This window comes from Pollachius pollachius, assembly GCF_949987615.1.
Source record: "Pollachius pollachius genome assembly, chromosome: 18".
NCBI classification, from domain to species: domain Eukaryota; kingdom Metazoa; phylum Chordata; class Actinopteri; order Gadiformes; family Gadidae; genus Pollachius; species Pollachius pollachius.
Window position 1 is genome coordinate 4,831,528 of NC_136951.1, and position 22,169 is coordinate 4,853,696.

Genomic DNA, 22,169 nt, shown 5'->3' on the forward strand with positions numbered 1-22,169 from the left:
CACAGACACCTCTGAGCAGGTGTTGGGGCGTCCCGGGTCAACATGCCAGGGCCCATTGTTCGTTCCAGCGCAGCCCTGCCGGAGGTCATGCGGGGTTGATGCACCGCAAGAAATATCCACGAGGGGGCGGTGTCGTTGTTAATATGCGTATCAGTTTGGTTTTGTTGACATATTTAAAGATGAGTTAACGGAGTCAGTGTTCAGATGACCAATCCGGTCACATTAGGTACCATTAGTATGTCCAAATATGTCCTAATTCCCAGACACGGTTAAACCACAAAATAACATTACACTTCATCAATAAATAATAGCCCAGGTCACTTTGTTTATATAGTTTTTATCAGCTGTATATTTTGTTTTTGTCAATATTCCCCTTGACCCAAGACCGAATATGAAACCTGTTGACATGTTAGTCTGTAGGCGCTGCCGGTTGGGTTTCAAAGCTCACTCCCATTAACATCCATCATATGACCACATATAGTTCACAGTTGAGAAATACGACCTGATGACGTGATGTTATGAAAGTATCTACAACTGGATGTTCCATGTCTTTTAATTACAACATAGTCCCCAAACACACATACACGCACGCACGCACACGCACGCGCGCGCGCACACACACACACACACACACGCACACACACAAAAAAAACAACACACACACACCAACACATTTTACATTCAAACCCAAACATTTGTTGTAAAACCTGTTGCCCAAAGGGAAGCCTGTATTAGTTTTTATTTACTAGGCCTATCTACAACGATGTTGACGTTTACGACCCAATGAAATCAATCCCCCATGGTATTAAATAATCACAACAGTGCTCTGGGAACAGCTTACTGCTAATTGGTTAATGGTTTCGTCTACTGCTGCGGACCCAGAGTTCAAGTTGCTCTGGTGGTCAACGCGCTGGAGCGGCTCGAAGTCACCGGGTCACTTTGACAGATGAACACATGAATGCGTGAAAACATGAACACATGAAGACAACACGTACCCCGGTGTGTGAGTTCTGATAGGGAAGTGTAGTAGTTAAAGTCTGCGTTAATATCCAGTCGAACCAGTGTATTCCGGTCTCGTCTCGCAGCGTGTGTGACTGGTCGACTATTCCCGGACGCGACACCAGAGCCGCACGCCGCGTTGCGTTTTGCTCCATTTTTTTTGCGGCTAAATTTAGCGCCAGTAATGACAAGAAGCTTAACAGTATCTGCACTTTGAACGGAGCCTGATGAGCCCCATTTATTAAAATGATCCCCAAGAAAACCATTGGCCAGTCTAGACACACACACACATGCACGCACGCACGCACACACACACACACACACACACACACACACACACGCACACACACACACACACACACACACACACACACACACACATACGTGCGCGCGCACACGCACGCACGCACACATACACACACACACACACACACACACACACACACACACACACACACAGACTTCTCCTTGAGCGAGACTGGGGGGAGGGGGAGGGGGGCTTGGGACCACATGAGGTATCAGGGATACCTAATACCTGAGGTAAATTTTACATACCACTACCCCAAGGTTTGGTTCTCAAAAAGACAAACGATAGCAAATTAGTACTCATTCAGTGTTGATGTACTTGTGTACTGTTTCCCCTTTCTGAATAATGCCAAAAAAAAGGTTTGCAGATTTTGAGATTTTTCCAAGGATATCAACGAAATCCATAATATTTAAGGTAATTTACTCTTCAAGACTCGATGACTCAATCTCTAAGCCAAGGTAGATAGAAGATGAGTTTTGACAAATCTCAGAGTTGAAAAGCTGTGTCCACATAACGCTGTTACCGTTATTGCACCTGCAATTTTGTACAGTTTGAAAAGCTCCAAGGAGTGTCTTTGTATGGTTCAATGAACAACGGTGGCTCTAGTGCATACGAGGGCCTCTGAAATCCATTCTTTCCTTCCTTACCTTCAAGAATGATTTTGTACTGTTTTTGAACTTCAAGTCCCAAGTCCTCAATGTGACACGGAATATGACATTGTTGAGAAATAATCAATAGCTCATTCGAGAGGTCGTCCAAACCTGACTCATTCCTTTATGAGTCAGGTTTCAAGGCGGCCAGCTGCCTTTGAGAGTCACAGAGGGAGACTGAAGCATGTCAGCAAGAAGTCCAGACAGGGACTAGTTTTGCAACAAATTCTTCATCTATTTGAGCAAGTGGGCCTCTTGCAACAGGCCCATTGTAACATTATCTCTGTATCACTTAGATGTTATTTTTCTTATGTCTTCTGTTTCATCTGCCATTATTCTGAATAGCTCCTGTATACCTCTGTACCTCTGTTTACTTTATTTAATTTTTAACTGTTGTTTGAACCATGTCTTCCAGAAAACTAAGAACTCCAATCTGAACCACTTTGCTTTGGTATTCGGCATTCTGACTAGACATCACCCAATGTTTTGTGTTGCAGTTAGGTCTCCCCCAATGGTCTTAATATAGTCACAGTCTGTGTTCTTTATTTAAGGTCTCTAGTTGTGTACCGACCTGTGACCTGGCATGGATGGCCAACCCCCTTCTTGATTGGTTGCCTTCTTCTAACTCCTAAATCCATGGGATGGATCAAAGACACACTCTCCGCTCTGTGGACGGCTGAATGGCCTACAAGAGTAACGACCTGCAGCCTCTTTGGCGTTTGAACATTCAAGCCACTAGTGGATGTTGGACTACACCGACTGGAAGCTCCGCCTCCTGCCCCCCCCATGACCAGGATAGGGCTCCGGTCATGGCTGCAGTGGTCTCTCTGCATTTGGAAATATCTGGGCAACACACCCATGTCATCATTCATCACCCCCCCCCCCCATAAAAGGTCATCTTATCCTCTCATCTCGTCTTCAACCGCTTATCCGGGGTCGGGTCGCGGGGGCAGCAACAGGCAGCCCCCCAGACTTCCCTTTCCCGGGCCACATTGACCAGCTCTGACGGGGGGATCACGAGGCGTTCCCGGGCCATGGTTGAGATACAATTTGTCCACCTAGTCTTGGGTCTTCCCCGAGGTCCCCTCCCCGCTCGACGCACCTGGAACACCTCCCTAGGGAGGCACCCAGGGGGCATCCTCACCAGATGAACCACCTCAACTGACTCCTTTAGAAGCAGAGGAGCAGCGGCTCTACTCTGAGTTCCTCACGGAGGGCTGAACTTATCGTCTAAGGGAGAAACCAGCCACCCTCCTGAGAAAAAACATTTTGGCCGCCTGTACCCACAATCTCGTTCTTTCGGTCATCCCCCATCCTTCATGACCATAGGTGAGGGTAAGATCGAGTAGATCGGGAGATTTGCGGTCCGGCTCGGCTCTCTTTTCGTCACAACAGTGCCGTAAAGCGAATGCAATACCGTCCCTGCTGCTCCGATTCTCCGGCCAATATCACCCTCCATCGTCCCCTCACTCGTGAGCAAGATCCTGAGGTACTTGATCTTCTTCTCTTGGGGTAAGAACTCATTTCCTTTCCGAAGTAGGCAATCTACCGGTTTCCTGCTGAGAGTCATGGCCTCCGATTTAGCGGTGATGATCCTCATCCCAGGCACTTCACACTGGAGGTCACAGGCTGATGATGCCATCAGGACCAAATCATCTGCCAAAAGCAGGGATGAGATCCCCAGCCCACTGATCTGCTACCCCTCCCCAATATAACTACGCCTCGATATCCTGTCCATGAATCTCACAAACAGGTTGGTGACAACAGCCGAATCTGACTTGCTGCCAAGAACACAGACGCAGCTCTCGCTTTGGGAGTACAGAGATTGGGTGGCCCTGAGGAGTGACCCCTCACCCCGTACTCCTGCAGCACCTCTCACAATATCTCCCGGGGGACCTGGTCATGCGTCTTCTCCCTATCCATAAAACACATGTAGACCGGATGGGCATACTCCCAGGCCCCCTCCAGGATCCTTGCAAGAGTGAAGAGCTGGTCCGTGGTTCTGTAAAAGATTGTGTTCTTTAATATGTCAGTTGTAGAAGATGAAGGGGAACAATGACAAAAGCCAATTTTATCTTTAACACACTTGGAACAGACTTCATTTGAGGGTTATTAATAGATGAACATTGTATCAAATGCAATGCAGATTTATTCAACAGTAGGCTCACATGTTTGTATCTAAATCTGGTGTAACTCTGTCATTTGTTCTCCCTCCTCCATTCTCTCTGCCTCTTTCTCCGGGCTGGTTTTCTCATCTTGATGTAACCCTTCATGTCCTCTCTCTCCAGGTCTTGTTCTGATGGCTCCCCAGGTCTTCCTCTCTTCCCAAACATGTATGTACTAAGTGAAAGGAATGTTTCAAAATTCAGATGAGAATGCTTTTCTACAATTTCTTTGATTCATGGTAGTTTCAGGAACCCCATGTAACCTAGGACCTAAATCGTCTTAATGAGGTAATGCCTTATGTCATCTTTATGACTAACAAATAGGACAGAAGGAGAACAAGAGGTGACTATCTATAATGATTTCCAACTGACAGCAGAATTTGGCAATGCACTAGCAAATCTTAAGTACGAACATCATTTCTATTTGAATGCGGATGACTCCTAGATCTATTCCTGTTGGACTCCAACAACACAGCTGGTTAAAATCCAACACTGACTTACAGATGTTAAAACAGTTTCTCTCAAAGCGTTCCTCAGCTAAATTGGACCCCGCCAGGCTGATCACTGCGGGCTAACAACATTGCGTTTTTTTAAATTTCCTTGGTGCGCAAATGAGCGACCCCTCCCAAATGGCACAGCCCAGGTGTGCCTCGAATTGCAACTGTGAGAAAGCTAACGATGTAACAGCTATGACAACGTTGAACTCTCGTGAAGGCTCGTAGAGAGTGTACAGGTTATCCTGCCAATGGTACACACATTGTTTTGAAAGTGATTGACAGCAAAAATAGAAAGGAGATACTTTGGTGCCGAGAAGGCAAGAATTTAAAAGCATGTTAAGTGTCATGACTATGTGACATTTTAACCAATGAATGGAGGTAGGCAATGAAGAAGTTGAAAATGGACAGATTTTAGAAAAAGTAGCTAGTTAACCATCAGTATGATTTATCTGTACAAATGTTGTATGGTGGTGCATGTATGTAGCCACAAATTGTTTAGATTTTTTTTGCAGCCACATAACTGAGTCAGCCCAGTGATGCTGATTAGACAGGGGTAGGAGGCAGAGAAAAAGGCTACAGGTTTGCACACTGCACAATGTAATGAGCCATAAAGGATAGGATGTAGTTTCTAGGACCATGTTGTAATATTGCAGGAAATTACAGGGTAAATGTTTTGATTGCATCATATGGAGAAATATAGGAAAACATATGCTATAATATGTAGGCCTCAGATTCAGTGATTTTAAGTTATTTGTCAGTAACTACAATGGGTTCTTTCGTTGATTTTTCAATTGTGTGGCAATTAGTTTTGGTTGGAGCTGTATCATATACAGGGTTTCATTTTTCAGTGGTTCGTTCATAGTAAAAGCACCCACACCCACTCTCTCCAATTGTGCTGGGCCTGTCGGCATCATGCAACTCCAGGGCTGAAAGTGAGTCCCACTTCGGCCCTGTATAAATATATATATCTGTATAAATACATAATGTGTGTGAGGATGTGTCTATTTTCGTACCTCAACGTTTGTTTTGCGATGTTATTACAAATAGTTACAACCGAGGGCAGTTAAAATTCTGCATATTCCTTTGTTTATTTCTGCAAATCACTATTGCTGGCCTGTCTTAACGAGTATTATCATAGTACTATTGTAGAACCAGAGTTGTGAAGGAGCATACCACTGTAGAGAGTACCAAACTCTGAAGGTTTCAAACTCTGAAGGTACGATAAAACGTACGATCAAATACGATGAATAATAAAATAAGCATGTTAACAATGAGTTTAATAAGGTTGAAAAATGCTTTAAAATGATATTCAACTAAACCAAGACAAACTACAATTAAAACAGAATTTGCTCTAGAAGTTTTAACGTGTTCTAGGTATTTAACATCAACGAGTTAAAGATGTTTAACGTGTTCTCGATGTTTAAAGCTAGGGGAGGCGATTTGGAGAAACCATGATTACTACTGGCCTGCTTCTGCCTCAGATACCATATTTATGTATTATTTTCTCAAAGCATTTGATTTATTGATTGCTGTGTCGGGATGTAAAGAGAATTGAAACTAACATTACAAAAAATGCTTGAAAAATAAATTGCCTACCGTAGCTTAAACATTAAGGTTTTCTAGATGGTTTACATTGATGTGTTCAAGATGTTTAACATTGACATGTAGTATTTTAAATGTTAATGCATTCTAGGTGTTTAATGTTAACATTTTCGAGATGTTTATAATTTTCTAGATGTTTAATGTTTGTGTTTCACGTGTTCGAAATGTTTTGTGTGTCCTAGGTGTTTAATGTTAAGGGGTCATCCCTATGTTCCCCAGGTCCTATGTTCCCCGGGTGCGAAGGGTTAGGGTCAGGTTTAGTGTTATGGTTAGGGTTAGGGTGAGGGTTAACCCTAAACCTAACCCTTAACATAACCAATAGGAGGAGAGCCATTCTAACCAATCACAGGCGAATCAGAGGCGAAAAAGGCGGTACTAGCCCCTACCATTCTACGAAATAAAGATTCGCTCTCCGGGTCCTATGTTCCCCGGTCACATACAAAGCGGGGAACATAGGACCCGGGAAACATAGGTACGCTCCCAATGTTAACATGTTCATCATGTTAAACTTGTTCTATATATTTAACTTTAACATATTCTACAAATTTAGCTTTAACATGTTTTAAATGCTTGACGTTAACATGTGGTAGAGGTTTAAGACCTGGACTCTTGTAGAAGTTTGTGCTGTTCTAGATGTTTAACGTGTTCCAGCTGTTTAACGTGTTCTTGAGGTTTCCTTTTAATATTCCAAACGCGCAAAAATATCCAGTATTAAAGTATTTTGGGTAATAAATAACATAAATATTGAATACAATTAATCAAACTGATAGGAATATTTGTTTTTTTCACTTTTCTTCTCAAAGTCTTGCTATTCGGACATTTGTCGCTATAAACCAGAAACTGTACATTTTATTACTTCCAGAATCTTCCTCATCACCATCATCATCATCATCATCATCATCATCATCATCACATGGTTTAAAGGAACATTTCGTCAACATCTCAAATCTGGGATATTAAGCACAGTGACCGAGCTAAAATTAAATAAATATAAAATAAATTAATAAATTAAACAAAAAATCAGGTAAATAAAAGCAACACTAAAATAAGAAAAAGCAAGCACACATTAGGCAATAGGTACATTAATCAAAACCATACAAAAGGTACAGCATTTAAATATAGATATATAAAATAATTTAATTTAAAAATAAAAACAATATTTGTTGAATGTGGTAACAAATCCTGATGAGAATCACATCTGTTCCTGCAAACAAGGCCAGGAAAACTATGCGATATATTATCCATACTTGAAACATCTGTTCCTTTGGGCATAATAATAATAATATAATTATATTAATTATAATAACAATAATAATAATAACAGTCATAGTAATAATAATAATAATAATAATAATAATAATAATAATAATAATAATCATACTTGTTATCATAATAATAATAGTGGTAATAGTGATTATAGTATAATAATAATTATAATAGCAATAATATCGTCACAATGCAGGTCTCTGAGCATGAGTCTCATTCTAGATGTGCAGAAAATAATAATTAAAAAAGCATAAAATGCTGTTTAGCATCACCACGTCGATATCAGCCAATAGGAACACACCACTGTCAACCAATAGGAACACACTGATATCAGCCAATAGAATAGCAGTATCAGTCAAATGGAACACACCGATGGTGAGTCTTGACCTATAGGAATAGAGATAATCAGCCAATGGGGACACACCAATATCGACCAATGGGCAAACTGATATTGGCCAAAGAGAGACAAACTACAATTCTGTCCCTTTAAGTAGTATTTAAGTCAGGGTTTCAAACCATAACCTTTATTCTCTTCAAAACTACCAGACATGGACTGTAAATGTAAGAATATAAATGTCCACATTTCTTCCACCATTCTAGAAACACTAAAACACACAAAACAGCGATGTGTTAACTAACTCAAACTCAACTAACTAGTTCATAGATCTTGAAAGTGTTTATTCTACAGTGATATCATATTGACACCCTATTTATTTAACAAACTGATGTCTATTATCGGTATTGGTGTGTCCTTGAAAATGGGAATTCCGTTTTCCAAGATATTTCTACATAGTAACAATCCGTCTTCATCTCAATTTTCAACTTCTTCTTGATCATCGTCGGCATCATCATCCTCTTCGGGGTCTGACTTATATAAATATCACTATTCATCCAAACAATCTATCGACCAATAGAAAACAGATTTAAATGGAGGTTTGTAATATTTACAACTGTCTGCTCCTCATCCTCACACCATGAGTCAGGGAGATTATTACAAAAACAAACAGACAAACAGTTTCAGTTCATTTTCTGGAAGAGAAACAAGAGGAGAAGAGTTTGGCATCTTTTGTTTGTTTGGATTCACAGTTTGGGTTCTCGCAGTTTGTTGTCTGCCAGTTTCAGGAGGTGTTTCAAAGACTTTCTATGAAAATGATCCATGTTGGACGGGATTGGTCAAGAGGTTCAGGTCCAATCCAATCTGTGGGTTAAGGTTTTTGTCTGACTTCCTGTGAGGCCCACAACGCACAGGAAGTAGAGCTAGACCAGCTCCAGAGGTTTTTGTTGGTTATTATGGGCTGGTCCTGGTCTCCTTGGCGTCCACAAGCCTGGCCACGGGGTCGTTAGGGGGTGGGGGATTGGGTGGGGGCGGGTTCACTCTGCAGCCGTCTTTAATTAAGAACGACGCGGGGGGCCTTCCTGATGAATATTGTAATGTGTCCTATGTGTTTAGTAATGATATTGTTTTAAACGTTGATAAGCAAGGCAATAGTTGGCCTAGCTCTCAGTTGACTCTCTGCCAAGGGCTAAGGGTAAGGAACGTTTACTCCTAATAGTTTCTTGTTCTGACGTGCATTCAGGCAGACAGCGCAGTCAGCAAAGCAAACGCCAGTTCAGGAATCGCCCGGTGTCGTTTGGAACTGAAGATGGCCGCCGAGTGAATAAGGCTAATGGGTTGGGGAGGGGAAAGAGTTCTAAAAGGGGTCTAGAAGGGTTCTGATGGGTTCAAGAGGGTTCTAGAATGCGGACCCTGTGATAGCGTTGAGCTGTTTCATGAGACCCTCCAGGCTTGCCATCTGCTCCGAGAGATCATCCTGCTCATAGACCTGCAGAGCACAGCATAGCATTGATTACCAAATCGGGATTCAGCAAAGCGTAGTATAGCAATGCGTTGTTTAGCATAGCCTAGTTTAGCATAGTATATCATACCATAGTTTAGCATAGTTTACCATAGCAAAATGTGATTTAGTGTTGGGTGGTTTAAATATAGCAGATAAAGCATAATGTAGTTTGCTGTGCCATGTAGTGAGCATAAGATTAGTGCAGTGTTGTGAAGCTTAAAGAGCCTTAATGAGGCTGAGATTTAATCTTTACATTTTAATGAATAATAATGAATGTTTAATTAACTAAGAGTAAATATATTTAATCTTTACTAACATTAGCCGCGTCTTCTGCGCCCACTTGCTTGCCCCCCCCCGCTTCCTCCAGGAAGTCTGGTGCTGTTGGCACGGAAACCGGAAGAAGCGGCGAGCGAGCCTTCCCCGCCTGGCCGAGAGACGCCGTCTTGGCGGACACGGCGGCGGGCCCTGGCGAGAACAGGCATGAGAAGAATAAGGACACAAAGAACGAAGAGGGAAGGTGACAGACACGCCCCCCAACAACATGACGACGGTACAAAGTTGTCCACGTCACCGCGGCAACTGGGTCTGACGACCTACCGGGCGGCCCCGTCATGGTCGTGTACACCTTGGGCTCCAACATGGCCGCCATGGGCGGGGGCAGAAGGGGCGGGGCCTGCTTGCCTCCCCCGCAGCAGCTGCTGCCGGGCGCCGCGGCGACGCTAGGGCTAGCGGCGCTAGTGTTGACGAAGCTCCGCAGGGGGTGGCTCGGTCGCACGCAAGCTGTCGGGATCGCTCGGGTGGTCCCCGCGGCAACAGTGACAGGGTGGTTGCCCTGGGCTTCCTCGACGACCAAGGGTTGGGCGGGGCCAGGGGCGTGGGCGGTGATATGTGGGGGCGGAGCCTGTTGTTGCAGGAGAGAGTGGGCGGGGTCTGACGCCAGAGGGAGACAACGTTCATTTAGAATGCAAGGTGTATTGTGTTATATTATAGAACATATTTGACATATTATGAGCATTATATGGTGGATAGCATGAACAACATATTTACACATTATATTCTATGATATTATGATCAATAGTATGCTATATGAATAACACCATCAATATGACATGATGAATCAGTATTGTACCTGCACCGTAGCCTCGGTCCAGGGTGAGGCTGGGCAGGGGCATGGATCTCAGGGTGTACTGCCCGTGGGAGAAGCCCGGGTACTGACCCTCCAGAGAGGGGACTGGGATGGCACTCACCACCGCTAGAGAAGACAACACAACATTAAACCCTGAGGCACTCAACCCAGCTAGGGTACATAAAGGGGAGGTAAGTAACGGTGGTCCTTCCTGAGTAGACTAGTCTTTAGGGATTTAACCATGGTGCGTGCTGGGTAGTGTAGTACTCACAGGTGTTGGCCGGCTGGGAGTCCATGGGGATCATCTTCCCTCTGGTGGGCCTCCGGGCCCCCATGGGGCGGTCTAGAGTAGAGATACTGCTGGAGCCATCGTCCCCCTCGGCTCCTGGGAACACACACTCTCACTCAGTATGTTGACACTCAGAGGGAAGCCCGGCTACAGCCTTAAACAGGGATTAAAATGACCTCCTTATTACATCATGTACGTGGTGACTAGGGGAACCTGGTAATGGTCAGTTGAGGAGGTGAGGGACATGCTAAATCCAACCATAACATCTGCTTCATTTATAAAAGTTCCTTGCAGCGCCGTCCGGCAGCCTGAGCTGTGGCCCGCAACCTCTCACTCACTGAACAGCCGCAACACTCACAAACTGTCAACGTCGCAACCAAGTCGATTTTGTCTAGAGGGGAGTAATTGAGCGGCCCCTCCCTAAGTTGTACAGCCCAGGTGGGCCTTGAACTGCGATTGGTCAGAAAGACGTAACAGCTAATGGCAACATTGAACTCTCGTGCAGGCTCAAACAGAGTGACACACAAACACACACACACTTTTAAGGAGTTTTTCACCCGCTCCTTATCCTTGCTTGCCCCAACAAGTTTGTGCGGCGTGCTTGTTGCTATGTTTCCGGTGTAGCTAGATCCGGTATGATGTTGTAGTTTTTCTGACGTGACTAGTTGTTGCTAGACAGCAGGTGAAAAAACTACAACGTTTGCCAAGCCAAAAGAGTGTTATTCGCGCGATAAAAACATGAACGCCGTTAAAATTGGTTTGCGTTAACGCCGTTAATAACGAGTTCAACTGAAAGCACTAATATATACACAGTATATATGATGTATTTACCAGAGTGGCTGCTCTTGCTGCCAATCTGGCTCTCTGATTGGCTGTGGGCTACGTGTGGGAGGTCCTGGATGTGCTGGAGGGGCGTGTCACACCCAGAGGCCCCGCCCTCCCCTCCGCCCAGGGAGCCTGGCCCCGCCCCCGCATTGCCCTTCTCCAGGGCCTTCATCTCCAGCTCCTCGTGGTGGATCCACAGGTCTGGGGGCCGCAGCTCCTTCTGGCTGCCCTTCCTCTTACCCCCGGCACTGTGGTGGGTGGCTCGCTTCCTAGCACACACACACACACACACGGTTACTGCAGCCAATGTTCTGCTACACACTGACAGATTGTTACTGCACCCAATTTACTGCTACACACACTCACATACACTGGTAGATTGATAGAGTGACAGTGACAGAGTGATAGATTAACAGAGTGATAGAGTGATAGTGATATAGCAATAGATCGAGTGTCAGAGTAACAGAATGAGTGATAGAGTGATAGTGACAGAGTGACAGAATGATAGTGATACACTGACTGAGTGACAGATTGATTGACGGACTGATAGAGTGATAGTGATAGAGTGATATGGGGACAGAGTGACAGAGTGATGGAGTGACAGAGTGACAGTGTGATAGATTGATAGTGACAGAGGGACAGAGTGATAGAGTGAAATAGTGACAGAGTGATAGTGATACACTGACAGAGTGACAGTGATCGATTGACAGATTGATTGACGGACTGATAGAGTGATAGTGATATGGGGACAGAGTGACAGAGTGATAGAGTGACAGAGTGACAGAGTGATAGAGTGACGGAGTTACAGAGTGACAGAGTGATAGATTGACAGATTGAAAGAGTGACAGAGAGATTTCCTTACTTCCGCTGCTGGTGGGAGGAGCGGCGGGTGCATATTAGTGCGACCACCACCACCATCACCATGGCAACCGCTCCCACAGAAACCACGACGACCACCAGCATGTTGGCGTTGTGTTGGGGCGTGGCACTGCCTCCATGGGGCGGACGCATCTGGCCAATGGGAGGGCCTAAAACACACAGGGGAGGGACTCAGCGACTCTCTTTGTTTTTTTTCCTGTCGGGAAGTCATTTACATTGTTTTAGATTTGTTAATTTAGTCGTCATTTAGGGCGTATTCACACCTGCCTTGTTTGGTTCGAACCAAACCAGAAAAATCGCTGGTGTGGACCTTTTGGGCTGGTGTGAGTACAAACCATCGAACTCTGGAGCGGACCAAACAGCCGGTCCGAGACCCCGCCGGAGAGGTGGTCTCGGTCCGCTTCCAAACGAACCCTGGTGCGGTTCGCTTGAGATGTGAAAGCGACCGCGCTTGGTCCGACCCATTTCTAAAAATAATATGCCTTTTTGGACGCAACAGGCTCCCATTGCTGCTTGTTTATGTATATTGTTCGATTAGCGCGGTAAATTTAAAAATCAACGTCACGTTAATAGACCGGCATCACGTTATCAGACCCGTTAAAAATGAGTCGTGGCTCAAAATGGAGCGAAGAGGAGACGAAATGTCTTTGGATATTTGGGCAAAAGCCATCATAAAAAGTATGTCGGAGAACACATTCAGTACAAGGATGGGGGAGAAGGCGTTTGAGCGGTTCGCGGATAGCATAACATCATAAAATCGACGTTGGGCCAAACGCCTCTGATGCTCCAAAAGTACTGCAAATGTTTGTAACTGTATGAAACCAATCAGTATAAGCACAGCGAGGGCAGCACGCTGAATCTCCATAATCTCCAGTTTGTTTACTTTGTTTTCTTTGTTTACTTTTTTTTATGCGTTACCCCGCGTTACCCCACCGCCGACCGTCTTGTCCGATGATTGAACGATCTATGCACACACGTGCGTCGTTGACAAATTCTCGGACTGTTGCGGAAAATTGCAATGTGAAAAGGAACCGCACCAAACCAAAAAATAATCAATGCATTTTGGTCCGGATCAAAGAGATCGAAGCCTCACAAATCAGACTCAAGATATGAATCTAAATTCAGATTTGTAGAGTTAAAGTCTGGTGGTAGCTCAGATCTGGGTTTCACTTTCTTTTGATCATATTTATTTCATTGTTCATGTTGTTGGAGACGGGGACCTGCAAGCGCGTAATTGGCCAACACAAAGTCTGCCAGCATTAGTAAACTGTAAAAAGTGTCTTCAACTCAGCACTGTCTAGACTGGGCCCTCTAGATATATACTCAGTGAATTAGAGAATTTGTTATCTTGGCTAGAACGTATCCGCGACTAAACGGGAACAAGGCGTAGCTCTGTCTCTTGCAGTTCCTTCTCTTCCAGCCAGAGTCTGGTCTGACCACATCATGCCTGCTGCATTATACCAGGACTGCTGGATCAGCCATGACTACCAGTCATAAAGTACATCTACTAGTCGTTAGTTAGTAGGCCAGTCATTCAGTTAGTTTGCCAGTAACTCTTTTAGTTGGCCAGTCATTCAGTTAGTTGGCCAGTCATTCAGTAAGGTGACCAGTCATTCAAATAGTTTACCAGTTATTCAGTAAGGTGACCGGTCATTCAGTTAGTTTACCAGTCATTCAGTAAGGTGACCAGTCATTCAGATAGTTTACCAGTCATTCAGTAAGTTGGCCAGTCATTCAGATAGTTTACCAGTCATTCAGTAAGGTGACCAGTCATTTAGTTAGGTGACCAGTCATTGAGTTGGTAACTCAGTATGTGGGTGGGTCTTGAGGAGCGGCTGGTCTTACCATTAATGGTGCTGTGGTCAATCAGGTTTCCATCGGGGGGCCAGTAGGCGTGGTCTCCCCCTCGGCCTGAAACAACAACAGGAAAACACAGATCCTTAATATAAAACATTGTATAAATTATAGATCATAATAAAATACATCATAAATATCTATTCATGATATTAATAATATTAATAAGAATAACAATATTATTATATAATAACAACTATTATTATATCTATCTACCATAATAATGTCTTAGTAATCGAATCTCTTATTGTGTAGTAAAGTGTAGTTATCAATTATTGAAATATAATATGTATATATATATATATATATATATATATATATATATATATATATATATAACTGTATTATTGTTATGATCATGTATAGATTTCTAATTCATCAACCAACCTTGATCATTGGCCATCTTATCTGGGTGCTCCACTGTGAAAGACAGACAGACAGAGAGACAGACACGCAGACAGACAGGCAAACAGGCCGTCAGACAGACAGATAGACCGACAGGCAGAGAGACCATCAGACAGTCAGACAGACAGAAATAAAATGAGACAGACAGACTCGACAGAATATTCATCAAGAACATAAATATGAATACACTGTGTGCACAATAATTAGGCAAGTGAGTATTTTGGCCATGTCATAATTTTTATGCATGTTTTCCAACATCAAGCTGTATAAACTTGAGCGCTTATTGTATTTAAGCATACCAGGTGATGTGTATTTGCGTAATGAATGAGGGTGTGGCCTAAGGAGATCAACACTCTATATCAAGGTGTGCATAATTATTAGGCAGCTTCTCTTCCTCAGGCAAAATGGGCCAAAAAAGAGATTTAACAGACTCTGAAAAGTCAAAAATTTTAGAAAGTCTTTCAGAGGGATGCAGCACTCTTGAAATTGCTAAGATATTGGGGCGTGACCACAGAACCATCAAACGTTTTGTTGCAAATAGCCAACAGGGTCGCAAGAAACGTATTGAGAAGAAAAGACGCAAATTAACTGCCAAAGATTTGAGAAGAATCAAACTTGAAGCTACCAGGAACCCATTATCCTCAAGTGCTGCCATATTCCAGAACTGCAACCTACCCGGAGTGCCCAGAATTACAAGGTGTTCAGTGCTTAGAGACATGGCCAAGGTAAGGAAGGCTGAAACCTGACCACCACTGAACAAAACATACAAGTTGAAACGTCAAGACTGGGCCAAAACATTTCTGAAGACAGATTTTTCAAAGGTTTTATGGACTGATGAGATGAGAGTGACTCTTGATGGACCAGATGGATGGGCCCGTGGCTGGATCAGTAACGGACACAGCGCTCCACTTCGACTCAAACGCCAGCAAGGTGGAGGTGGGGTACTGGTATGGGCTGGCATTATTAAAGATGAGCTAGTTGGACCTTTTCGGGTTGAAGATGGCCTCAAAATCAACTCCCAAACCTACTGCCAGTTTTTAAAAGACACTTTCTTCAAGCAGTGGTACAGGAAAAAGTCTGCATCTTTCAAGAAGACCATGATTTTTATGCATGACAATGCTCCATCGCATGCATCGAAGTACTCCTCTGCATGGCTAGCCTGTAAAGGCCTTAAGGATGAAAGAATAATGACATGGCCCCCTTCCTCACCTGACCTAAACCCTATTGAGAAGCTGTGGGCCCTGCTTAAACTGGAGATTTACAGTGAAGGAAAACAGTACCCCTCTCTGAACAGTGTCTGGGAGGCTGTGGTTGCTGCTGCACAAAAAGTTGATCGTCAACAGATCAAGAAACTGACAGACTCCATGAATGGAAGGCTTGTGACAGTTATTGAAAAGAAGGGTGGCTATATTGGTCACTAATTTCTTTTTTTTTGATATGTCAGAAAGGTTTATTTGTAAATTTCGAGTTATTTTATTATTCTCACTTTAACAGATGAAAATAAACAAGTGAGAAGGGAAAATGTTAGTTTTTTCACTTAGTTGCATAATAATTCTGCACACTAATAGTTGCCTACTAATTGTGCACATTCTCTTAAGAAAGACAAATCCTCACTTTTTCTTTCTTAAACGTTCAGGTAGCATATATTTTATTAAGACACACCTAGTGTGTCTTATATATTTATATAAATGTGTATATATATATACATAGATTTAAAGCCCCCTACCCTTGGCAGTCCTGAGGTGTACATTTATATATATACGTATACACCAAGGATACATATACATATATATATATATATATATATATATATATATATATATATATATATATATATATATAAATAAATATATACACCAAGGACTACCCTTGGTGGTCATGAAGTGTATATTAAGACATTAATAAATATGTATATTAATTGATGGCCCCCTACCCTTGGCGGTCCTGAAGTGCACAGGCTCTGAGAGGGGCCCCAAGCCCTTGGTGTTCTTGGCCTGGACCCTGAAGTAGTAGCTGGAGTCCAGGCTGAGCTCCAGCACCTGGTGGGTGAGCCGGTCTCCACCCAGGGTCTCCATCACCCACTCATCGATGGGCGTGTTCTTGTCCAGGGTGTAGTACAGGGTGTAGCCTGCAGAGGGCAGCAGTGTCACCATTTTCTCATTTGAGTCCACATCAAAGCTACAATATGGACGCTCACCCCTCCCCGTTCCTACGCTCTCTAAACTCCAGCTCTCAAAAAGGGAGGCTTTCTAAAAACTTTCCATGAGATTCCTCTACGCTGTTGAGTCTGAGTATTTTTATTTCTTATTTTGCGTTGTACCTCGTGGCAACTTTAAAGTCATTGTGTTTCACTTATTAAAAATATGGTAGAACACATGATCCTTCATGTTAATTGAAGGTCATTTAGGTTAAATCTGGACAAGGACATTCTTGCAACAAGGTGAGGGTAGATATTGTCATTCATATATAGCTATAAATATAACTATAAAATATGAAATAAAATACAATGAAAAGACAGTATCAACATAAAATATGAAGAATACAATCGAGTGACTAGAACTACAAGAGTAATTCTAGTACCTATCAAAGCACACCATCTATACAAATGTAGCTCAGGAATAGAACTACAAACGTGTACCTGAGCTACATTTACATACGTTTGTGTGTGTGTGTGTGTGTGTGTGTGTGTGTGTGTGTGTGTGTGTGTGTGTGTGTGCGTGTGTGTGTGTGTGCGTACCTGTAATCCTCCCGTTTGCCTCCAGGGGAGGCTGCCAGCTGATGAGCACGGCCCGCGGTCTCCCCTCGCGGCTGATCACCGTCAGGTCCTTAGGGGCGGAGCTAGGAGCTACACATCACCACAATAAAAGTCTGAGGGGCGGAGTTAGAAGCTACACATCACCACAATAAAAGTCTGAGGGGCGGAGTTAGAAGCTACACATCACCACAATAAAGTCTTGGAGGGTAGGTAGAAGCTACACAGCAGAACAATATAAATCTTACAGGCGGAGCTATGACCTACCCATCAACACAATAAAAGTCTGAGGGGCGGAGTTAGTAGATACACAGCACTAAAATATAATCTTTAGGGGTAGTGCTAGGAGCAGCATGTCATCAAAATAAAAGGCCACAGTAAGCTTTTTTATTTCATGCAACAAACCCAATAATCATTATTTTGTAGTAGTGCTGATGTGATTAGTGTGTGAGCCTGTACATGTGTGTGCGTGTATGTGTCTGTACCGGCTTCGTAGGTGGTGGCATGTGCCGTCATACTCCAGGTACTTGACTTTCGACCCTTGGTTACCATGACTGCAAAGTCGTACATGGTGTTGGGCTTTAGGCCTGTTACAGTGTGGGTCAACGCGGTGGTGTCAGCAGACTGCCAGAAAACACAAACAGAAGAGTCCCCACTTTACTTACATCCTCACTTTACAAATGCACAAAAGGTCCCAACCAGTTTTCATTTGACAGTCACCGGTCCCCACTTAATACTATACACTCTACACATTGGTCCTCACTTTAGACTTTACAAAGCAGCCCTCATTTTACAGTTTAATTTTGAATTTAATAGATTTGATTTCCTGTATTCTGGTGCATTTTGGGGATGGCCACTACCTATTACCTATCACCTACTATTCATTCAGATTCATAGCCTACATCCTGACTTGCAGCGCCTGGACAAGCTTACACTGCATACAGACCTTCTTCATGGCCATTTCACCAGCCATTGCTATTTGACCCATTGTTGTTATTCTGATATTGAGACAAATCATGATCACTGTCCTATAGCGTCCCTTTTTTGTGAGTCTCAATGTCTACTTCCAATGCAGTTAGAAATATGGGTCAGTTGCTTAATTTTGTTTATATGCTACAGGCCGAAAGACTAAATTAATATGTAACTTACTTGCTCCTTTTAAATATAACATTGCTTGGGGAGTCCAATTCCGCTACTGAAATGGGTGGAAATTGCTTACAACTCTCTGCTAGTTAGCAATCTATCTCTTCTCTACATGTAGTTGTGTTGAGCGAATGCTGCTGAGGGAGGTAGTCTATTTGATTGAGGGTGAATTGTCCAATCATGTGGTGATAACAAAAAAGAAAAGCGATACCATTGGCCTTGGGCGCACACTGTGCGACCCGAGGGCGAATTTTCTTGCGCCAATGAAAAGCTGTCTCTGCTTGGTAGACAGCAAAAAGTTAGCAAGCTCACATTGACTCCAACGTGGCCGGCGCCCCTGACTTGGAGGAGGGCTTTATTTCGAATGACCAATAACTAGCCTAGCCCAAATCATTGACGTTCAGACGCATTTAAATGGTTGCTGGCAGTGACAAGCATATCACACAATTAAGCGAGGTATTTTTGTTGATTTATTTCGTATTGATAATAGTTGATTAATAGATGGCAGATATATTCAAGTGAATATTTCACAGAGGGGCGGCGCCCTAGCGCCCTCTATTGACCCACCGCCACTGCTACACACTGTTACTCACTATACAATTTACAAAACAGTCCTCACTTTATAATTTTATACTTCACAAACTGGTCCTCATTATACACATTACAAAGCAGTCTTCACTTAATACTTATCATACGCATTAGCTAGCTAGCAGACCGACACATAATATTTTTTAGCTGCTATCTAGCTAGCTAGACAAGACGGACCATACCTTGTACTTTCCACTGGAAGAGTAGCTGGTCTTCCACTTGACGGAGTAGAAGCGCACCTCGACCGTCTTGGCGTTACGACTGAGGGCGTTGTCGGCCCAGGACACGCGGACGGCGTCCGGAGACACCGCCGCAGCCTGGACCCCCACCGGCGGGATCATGGAGTTGGGCGAGGAGGAGGATTCTGTGACAGGGTTCGGGTATTTGTCAAAGGGGTGGAAGAGGTCGTCGTCGACACCGACCACATCCAGGGGGTCTAGGGGGTCTGGGGGGAGGGGACGGTGGAGGAGGTATGTGTGCGGGATGTGAGGGAAGTGTAGTGAGACATGGTTATGTGTGTGTTTATGAGGACATTCAGGGTGTGTTTGGTGTTTATGGGGACGTAACCAACATTTTGTTTGTGTGTGTTGACGAGATCCATGATTCGGTACATGGGTAAATATATATAAATTAAATGAAAAATTATATATATATATGTATTTGTATATATATATACATGTCACATGATTGAAAATAATATGGGTGTTCACATACAAAAACACGCACGCACACATCATGGGAGTTGCATCATGGTGATAATCAGATGAACAGATGAAAGGAGAAGTACAACAGAAATGGAGAGGAAAGAGAAAAGACAAAAGGTCAGACAACTGGAGAAGAGCTTGCCCTAGTTCCACATGCTATAATTCTACAGTTATATAATATATTCATATATATAATGAATTATATTTGGTCATGTTTGTAATCCTTCTTTGGATTAAGTTTTAGTAGAGCCCATGAGCATCATTACTTGCCATTAGTGATTCTGTTGCCGGGAGCAACATTTATAATTGGTTGTGATGACCAGTATTTAGATAGCTATGAATAGAGAGCCGTCTTGTTTGTTAGACAGGTGATGCCAGCATGTGAAGCAAAAGGAGTTCAGGTATCAGACACAGAAACAAACCACAGCCTCTGATAGCACAGAGTATTAGCAGGTTGGGCTAAACCCTAACCCTATATTATACGATATAATGATGAAACCAATACACATGCCCAGACTCAAAGACGATTTAAGGCAGGCGTTGGATTTTAGGGTTAAGGGTAAAGGTTAGGGTCTAAGGGATAGGGTCTACGGTAAGGGTTAGGGGGAAAGGTTAGGGTCTAAGGTAAGGGTTAGGGTCAAGGGTAAGGGTAGTGCTAAGATTAGGGTCTAGGAGCCTAGAGTCAGGGTCTAGTGCTTAGAGTCTAGAGATAAGAGGTGAGGACCAAGGGTCAGGGGTCAGAGGGTCAGGGGTCAGGATGGACCTACCAGAGAGAGACCTGGTGACAGCGCTCTCGTACAGGGGAACTCCTTGGCCGGCGTTGTTGAAGGCCTTCAGAGAGATGACGTAGTGGGAGCTGGGCTCTGCAACACAACACATATTATAGGTTATATACGTTTGGTTATATAAAACTTAACTGGTACTAGTAACCACGGTAACCACTCATAGCATTAAAGCTGTCAGCAGAAACCTTGTATAGCTACTCATGGTTAACAAGGTTATCCTTTAATGTAATACTATGTAAATATATACATATGAATCTATAAATATTCCATGTACAATATTCCTTGTAAAGTCTGTATACATTCCATGTATACAGACTGTACAAGTATTCCATGTCTCCCCATGCTCTAGATGATGTAGTAGCTAAGTGATGAGTTCTCTGGTCTCACCCAGGTTCTCGATGGTGTAGTAGCTAAGTGATGAGTTCTCTGGTCTCACCCAGGTTCTCGATGGTGTACTTGCTAAGTTATGAGTTCTGGTCTCACCCAGGTTCTCGACGGTGTAGTAGCTAAGTTATGAGTTCTGGTCTCACCCAGGTTCTCGACGGTGTAGTTGCTAAGTTATGAGTTCTGGTCTCACCCAGGTTCTCGACGGTGTAGTAGCTAAGTTATGAGTTCTGGTCTCACCCAGGTTCTCGATGGTGTAGTAGCTACGTTATGAGTTCTGGTCTCACCCAGGTTCTCGACGGTGTAGTATCTAAGGCAGACCTGGGCATTGTACGGCCCCCAGGCCACATACGGCCCTTTGGTTGACTTTGGTTGACTTTGCCCGTGTAAGGTTAATTGGAAATGACAAAATAAACGTATTCTCTCATTTTACCTCATGCATTTTATCATACACCAACATGTGTTGTGAAAGTCAGTGCTAAAAATTAGCTATGTTATTGATGTTGTTGCTAAAACAGTAAACTTCATCAGGGCACGGGCAGTGAATCACGGACAATTTGTCACACTTTTAGAGGAGCATAAGACTGAGCATAGTGACATCGGCTACCACACAGCTGTCAGATGGCTCAGCCTTGGCAAAGTGCTAAAAAGAGTTTGGGACCTGAAAGCAGAGATTCAAGAGTTTTGTGAGAAGAAAGGCAAAGACATCCCAGAGTTCTCAGATGAGGACTGGATGGCAGATTTTTTTAATTTGCTATTTATGTGACTGCACTGATGAATGAACTGAACACCAAACTGCAAGGCAAGGGCCTTTTTGTTCATGAAATGCACAGCCTGGTGAAGGCTTTCATGAGAAAGATGCAGTTTCTTTCAAGCCAACTGGAGAGCAACACTCTAACTAACATGCCAACCCTGAAAGAAGTCACACCATCAGCTGATCACCTCCGCAGGTACTCATCCATGTTAGGAGTAGGGCTGGGCGATATATCGATATTTAAAATATATCGATATTTTTTCAAATGCGATATGGAACGAGACCATATCGTCAACATCGATATAATTTAATTTGCGTTGAAATTACAGCACATTTGTTCCAAATTACAGCAGTTTC

The 22,169-nt window shown here is 43.4% G+C and overlaps 1 protein-coding gene across 1 annotated transcript in view; it reads right to left on the reverse strand.

Moving 5' to 3' along the window:
- Positions 1-9,219: 9,219 nt before the first annotated feature.
- The window catches only part of dcc (DCC netrin 1 receptor), a gene marked incomplete at both ends in the record, with an annotated part of 55,128 nt that continues 42,178 nt past the window's right edge, over positions 9,220-22,169 (reverse strand). Inside the window, 14 exon segments of the mRNA XM_079755476.1 lie at positions 9,220-9,309; positions 9,641-9,789; positions 9,922-10,254; positions 10,454-10,576; positions 10,722-10,835; positions 11,571-11,833; positions 12,427-12,592; positions 14,289-14,354; positions 14,685-14,717; positions 16,636-16,830; positions 17,440-17,547; positions 17,940-18,078; positions 19,368-19,630; positions 20,657-20,752. Of these exon segments, the coding sequence (XP_079611602.1) occupies positions 9,220-9,309; positions 9,641-9,789; positions 9,922-10,254; positions 10,454-10,576; positions 10,722-10,835; positions 11,571-11,833; positions 12,427-12,592; positions 14,289-14,354; positions 14,685-14,717; positions 16,636-16,830; positions 17,440-17,547; positions 17,940-18,078; positions 19,368-19,630; positions 20,657-20,752 (2,138 nt within the window).